At 41.3% G+C, this 6,521-nt stretch overlaps 1 protein-coding gene across 1 annotated transcript; it reads right to left on the reverse strand.

The window, feature by feature from the left end:
* Nucleotides 1-295: 295 nt before the first annotated feature.
* On the reverse strand, nt 296-4,087 carry LOC136225867 (heat shock 70 kDa protein, mitochondrial). The gene is made up of 6 exons (XM_066014006.1): nt 3,886-4,087; nt 3,212-3,285; nt 3,047-3,125; nt 2,391-2,957; nt 1,681-2,301; nt 296-1,440 (listed from the first exon to the last, which is right to left on the reverse strand). The coding sequence occupies exons 1-6, from the start codon at nt 3,952-3,954 to the stop codon at nt 820-822; spliced, it is 2,031 nt and encodes a 676-aa protein (XP_065870078.1). The 5' UTR covers nt 3,955-4,087; the 3' UTR covers nt 296-819.
* Nucleotides 4,088-6,521: the final 2,434 nt, after the last annotated feature.

Here is a 6,521-nt window from a genome sequence, read left to right on the forward strand (position 1 = left end):
TTAACTATAAACTTTTTATAATATACGGTAGTCAAATAACCGTCGAACTTCTGTTAGAGAAGATCTTGCTTCAAAGTACTAATGGTAAAATTGACGCAAAATTTACAACCTCTATAAGATCCCACCAAGTTTTAAACCATGATAACTGTTTTGCAAATTAGTCAAGATTCCACAAGATTTATTTAAATTAGTCAAGATCCCACAAGATTTATTTAGAATTTATTAAGGCCTATTTGACATTGATTTTCCAAGACTATAACAGCCAGCTAAAATTTGCAATACCAAACCGGCAAAGTAGATAATACCGAGTTCAATGATTTCAACTTAACATGAACAAGTTTACACGTAGAGAAAATGCCGCCAATATTGTCCTTAGGATAGGATGCCCGTTTGGCTCTTACTATACTAATGAAAAGTATTTCAACTTCCAGCAAACAGCCAACAATTTTCACCAGTAAAAAATAAACTAAAGTAGTGACAACCAAACAGGCACTAACTAAAACCTTTCTATTTTCCTGCATAATCATACAGCCTGGCTTAGCAACTAATCTCACCACAACAAAAATAGAAAGTGATATGGAGAATCAAAAGCTAGACTCCAAGAGAGTATAACCAGAAGCACAGCGTATTGGTAAGGAAAAATGTTGTTGGTTATTTATACTAAAAATGGGACTCACCCTCCATATCAAGAAGTTCTAGATCGCAAAAATAATAATAATTCCTAATACATTTTTAACCTCCACCGTTGTAAATACAAAACCCTCTAGAAACCATATAAAAATCTAGAACAGAACCATATCAATCTTTAGAACTTGTGCTTCACTTCTTCACTTCCTCGTACTCTGCCTCAGGAGCTTGTTCGCCGCCCTGGGGGCCTCCTGCTGCACCGCCGCCACTGCCCTTGTTCATGTGCTCTCCGATCTTTGAAGCGGCTTTGTTTGCAGCATCAAGCTTGGATTTGATGTCCTCGACACTTTCTCCACCCATAGCTGTCCTCAAATCTGCAATGGCATCTTCAATCTCCTTGGCAATTTCAGAAGTGATCTTTTCCCTGTACTCATTCAAACTCTTTTCAATGCTGTATATGGTGGTGTCGGCAGTGTTTTTAATGTCTATCAAAGCTTTTCTCTCCTGATCTTTCTGAGAGAATTGCTCAGCTTCCCTAACCATCTTCTCGATTTCGTCTTCTGATAGACCACCTGATGATCTAATGGTGATCTGTTGCTCTTTGCCAGTGGATTTGTCCTTGGCAGAGACGGTGACAATACCATTGGCATCAATGTCGAATGTCACTTCGATTTGAGGCAGACCACGTGGTGCTGGTGGAATACCAACAAGGTCAAACTCTCCCAAAATCTTGTTGTCTGATGCCATTTCACGCTCCCCTTGAAGCACCTTGATACCAACCTGGGTCTGGTTATCTGCTGCTGTCGAGAAAACCTGAGAACAAAGAAGCAAGAGTCACTAAAATGACACATTGGCAAACAATCAGCTAAGAAATTCAATAGCAAAATTCACTCCTTAAAGCAGACCAACTAAGCAGGGAGATACAACACATGATCTACATTAATAAATAAATAATATGACAAGGCAACATAACTATTAAATGGAGGAAAAAACACAGGCAACAATAAATTGTAACATAAAAAATTAATAATAAAATAAGCACCGAACACTTACCTGACTCTTCTTAGTGGGAATTGTTGTGTTTCTGTTGATTAACCTCGTGAATATACCACCAAGAGTCTCAATACCAAGAGATAGAGGAGTGACATCGAGGAGGAGGAGCTCCTTGACATCTCCACGGAGAATACCACCCTGAATTGCAGCTCCTAAAGCAACTGCTTCATCGGGATTTACTCCTTTGCTTGGGCTCTTTCCGAAGATTTCAGAAACGATCTCTTGAACCTTGGGCACACGGGTCATCCCTCCAACTAGAAGAACCTCGTCAATTTCTTTGGTGGAGATCCCAGCATCCTTCACACAGTTTTTGCACGGTTCCCTGGTCCTCTCAATCAAGTTATGCACCAAATTTTCTAACTTTGATCTGGTCAGTGTGATGTTCAGGTGCTTTGCCCCTGAAGAATCAGCTGTGATAAATGGTAAGTTAATTTCAGTCTGGGTTGTTGAAGAGAGCTCTATCTTAGCCTTCTCTGCTGCTTCACGAAGCCTCTGCAATGCCAGCCTATCTTTTGTGAGATCAATGGCTTCAGTTCTCTTAAATTCACTAACTAAAAACTCCAGCAAAGTATTATCGAAGTCCTCTCCTCCCAAGAATGTGTCACCATTGGTTGCTTTCACCTACATATGAGAAGGTCATTAGATTAATGTGAAAAGTACTTAACTATGAAGTATAAACCACACCACAAAGATAATCCAACGCCACATACCTCAAAAACACCATTAGAGATCTCCAAAATTGAAACATCAAATGTCCCACCACCAAGATCAAAAACAGCTATTAAACCCTCCTTGTTGTTCATACCATAGGAGAGTGCAGCAGCAGTGGGTTCATTGATGATCCTCTGCACATCGAGGCCTGAAATTCTCCCAGCATCCTTTGTGGCTTGTCTTTGTGCATCATTGAAATAAGCTGGTACTGTGATCACAGCTTTAGAAACCGACTTTCCAAGGTAAGCCTCTGCTGTTTCTTTCATCTTGGTCAAAATGAAGGCACCAATCTGACTAGGGGAATACTGTTGTCCATTGGACTCAACCCATGCATCTCCATTTGAAGCTTTTACTATCTTGAACGGAACCATTTTCATCTCCTTTTGAGTCTGAGGATCATTAAACTTCCTACCAATTAATCGTTTAGTTCCAAAAACTGTATTGGTAGGATTGGTCACAGCCTGACGCTTGGCTGGAGTACCAACAAGTAGCTCACCCTTCTGGTTGAAGGCAACCACTGAAGGAGTGGTCCTGGACCCTTCAGAATTTTCAATGACTTTGGGAGTCTGTAATAATTACAGAGACAATTAGCTGAAAATGCAGAACAAGAAATATAACATTCATTCAAGAAAAGAATTGATGAGCTTTTGTATACCTTCCCCTCCATGACAGCAACACATGAATTGGTTGTACCCAAGTCAATGCCAATAACATCATTGCCAGCAGGTTTCGAGCTACAAAGATAGGAAATTTGCAAATTTCAGAAAATTCAAAATATTCTATTTAACCATACAAAACCAAAGCACAAAACACTCGCTACCTGAAAGCTCTTAACCAGCTTGCATTAGAAACCAAGTTGGAAGGGGTCCCCAATGGTTTCACATTGCCATTTAACTGCAAGATGATTAAATCACCAATTAATTCACACACACCCTAGCAAAATACATGGAACAAATGAACACAATAGTAGATAAAATTATTAAACCAAATTTACATTCAACAAAATTTCCTAGCATACAACTAGGATCCTAAACCCTCAAGTGAAATTGAAAAGTCATAGATTGCATAAACAGCAAACAGAAAGTGAGGCATTCAACGAAACGAGTCACAGTATTTATAGACAATGATCATTTCTTGTTGGTCAATATAATTTAAAATACGATCTACTTGAACAAGGAGAACTCTTCCAGCTCATTTATAATTGAACAAACACAAGGAAACAGCAGAAAAATTCCCAACTTTCACTTCAGACTCCGAAGATCCAAACAAAACAGGTCATAAATTATTCCGCATCCTATGCGCAATCATAAAATCTCTTTCAAATCAACAAGAATAAAAATACTCCCCAAAACATTAACCAAATCAGATCGCTTAATGGGAAAAAAAACATTGGAGAAAAAAGGAACTTCACTGCAAAGAGAAATCGATGAAAGCAAATTGCCTCATAAAAGTATACATGATCTACACATAAGGAGAAAAGATTTCGAAGCATACACATCTAAAAGCAGAGGATGAGGCGATGTCGCGACGTCGCAAGTTACGGAGAAGAGCAGCGGTTGCCATCGGTGGATCTCAGATTAAGTAAAAGGAGGACTATTTAGGGGTTTTAGGATTTGTTGAAGGAGGAGAAACGAGGAAGAGGGGTTGGAATTTATTAGGTTTTTGGCAGGGTTTAGGGTTTTGAATGATGGGTTTTATGAGGCGGAAATAAGGCTTTCTAGTTGAAGATGGAAGATTCTAGACGATAAACAACTTGGGCTGCACGACCTGAACCGGCCGGTTTAAATGAACCACTTGAAGTACCGACCGGTTTGAATGAACCATTTGAAGTGTTAAAAAAAATGATAAATCAAACCTGCATTCCTATATTAAGGATAAAGACTAAATTTAATTATAGCATTTTAATATAAGTGTAGATTTCAGGAATAGACCAAATGTGAATAAATAATAGACCAGAGAACAAATGATAAAATTTTGAATAGATCAGTGATCAAATAGTGCTTTAAGCTTTAATATTTTCAAGTACAATTAATTTTAGCTATATGCTATCGAAAATTATAACTGGTTTAATTGTTATTTAACTGTTACTTCGGACATTCCAAACATCAGTTATATTTAAGATATTTAGTGTATTATTAACAAAATTACAAAAATTATGTTAAAATGTTAACAACTATGTCTATTACATACAAGTTGAGCGGTTTTGACACTTTTAAAGGTTTTGGCTGATTTGATGAATAAATGTTTTTTTTATGAAAATACTGTATAATTAGGTATGTGAACACCGTGATCCGGATCTTCGGAAAGAGGCTTTAGCTTGCCGACTGATCGTCCCTGCACCGGGAATGGTCCCTGCGGATACTCCGACGAGCAAGACAGTCAGAGGTCCAAGAAACTATTCAAAGTAAGATGTCAAAACGGTTTTTAGTGATTACCTCCCTCTTCCTTCAATGTGAGGTGTGTTTTTATAGAGGTTGCTTGGGCCCAAAGCCCACCTGCCCGAATGGGCCCTCTTCATATCCCGAATCAAGTAGTCCCCCCCATCGAAAAGCCCGGTCGAGTATTTGATGCGAGAATACAGTCGGATGTGTCCGTTCGTCATGCGAGAACATCCGCCTTTGGAAACGCAAAAACGGCCCTTTCACTGCATGCGCGTCTCGTTTTTAGTGCCATTATTTATTCACTTTAAATTACCCGTGCGCCGCCAGTATTAACTGCGAATTGACAGCTGTGCCGGCGTAATGAATTCTCCCTCAACTATAAATATTTAGGAGGGGAAAAGGAAATCTTTTCTTTCAAATTCGTCTGAAAAAGTTCGTGCCGTCGCGCTCCACCTCTCTGCAATTGTAACCTTCCATACCTACTTGTTCGTGTTTGCAAGGGTCCGTTGGTTCGCTTGTCGTCTATTTTCCGTCGTCGGGAGCTTTTTGCTTGCTGCAGAACTTGTCGTGCCTTTAGTGAGGTTAGTCGCATTATTCTTTCTCTGATTTCTGTGTTTTTCTCGCTTTATTTCGACTTCGGGGTAGGGGTATTATGTCAGAGGAGTCTTCTCGGGGAGCTTTAAGCAGACTGCCGCCGGTTGCCCCAGGTGACTTCACGCTTCGAGAGTCTGCGCGAATCCGTTCAGTCGTGCGAAAGAGGCGAGCTGAAAAGGTGGGTGAAAATAGCGCGGCGGGTGAAGTTCTGAAGAAAAGGAAAATACCCGTTGCTCGCCCGCTCCCCACCGTTGAACGTCCAGCTGGGGGCGTTGCCGCCGGTGTGCTAGAGGTGGTAGTGACTGTTCCGGAAGGTTTAATTACTGTAGAACGTCCTCTTGCCGCAATCTACGAGGAAATGCGTGAAAAAGTGTGGTCGCGAGCCCCTGGTCCTGCTGGAAGTGAGGGTAAGCATTTCGAAAAAGTGGAGCGCCCTAGGAGGCCGGAGTCCCTCGTTGTTGAAGATGCTCATAGCATAATTGTCGCGGATGATCTTCCGGCGATCTCTGCGGTGTACCGGCTTGGGGAGCCCTATGAATTAGCGGCGCTAAACGAGGAGACCAGAGCTCACCATGCGGGTAGTGCCAATGAACTCATTATCTACGAAGAGCAATTGGAGTCGGGGATGCGGCTCCCCCTCCTGCCCTTCTTTGTAGAGGTATTAAAAGAATATGACATGTGCCCTGGTCAAATACATCCGAATGGCTGGAGAATGATGGTTGCTTTCTACTCCTTGTGTCGTTCCACCGGATATCGAGCCATAGGCTTAGTGTTTCGAGAATTTTTCAAGCCGAGCAAAGGGCAAAGATCGCAGCATGTGACTTTCTCTCATCAGAAATTTAGAGTGATGGGTGGTCTGAAGGATAAACTATCGGAATATCGCCACCGCTTCTTTTTGGTGAGGAAGCGTGACGGCGATTTTCCCTTCCGGGTTGTTTGGAACGACGATCCTATGGATTCCAGTCGGTGGCTGAAGACCCGACCTATGCTTCCTTTCGAGGAAAAATTGATTACGCATTTAAAAGGTCTCCCGATTGACAAAGATCATAAGCAGGATGTCGACGAGCTGGTTCGCCATTTCCTCTCTGCTGGTTATTACATCTGGAATAAATGGCGAATGGCGGATGTCAAAGGGTGGTCGGCGGAGGACTTTGA

Source organism: Euphorbia lathyris, chromosome 4, assembly GCF_963576675.1.
Source record: "Euphorbia lathyris chromosome 4, ddEupLath1.1, whole genome shotgun sequence".
Classification (NCBI taxonomy): Eukaryota; Viridiplantae; Streptophyta; class Magnoliopsida; order Malpighiales; family Euphorbiaceae; genus Euphorbia; species Euphorbia lathyris.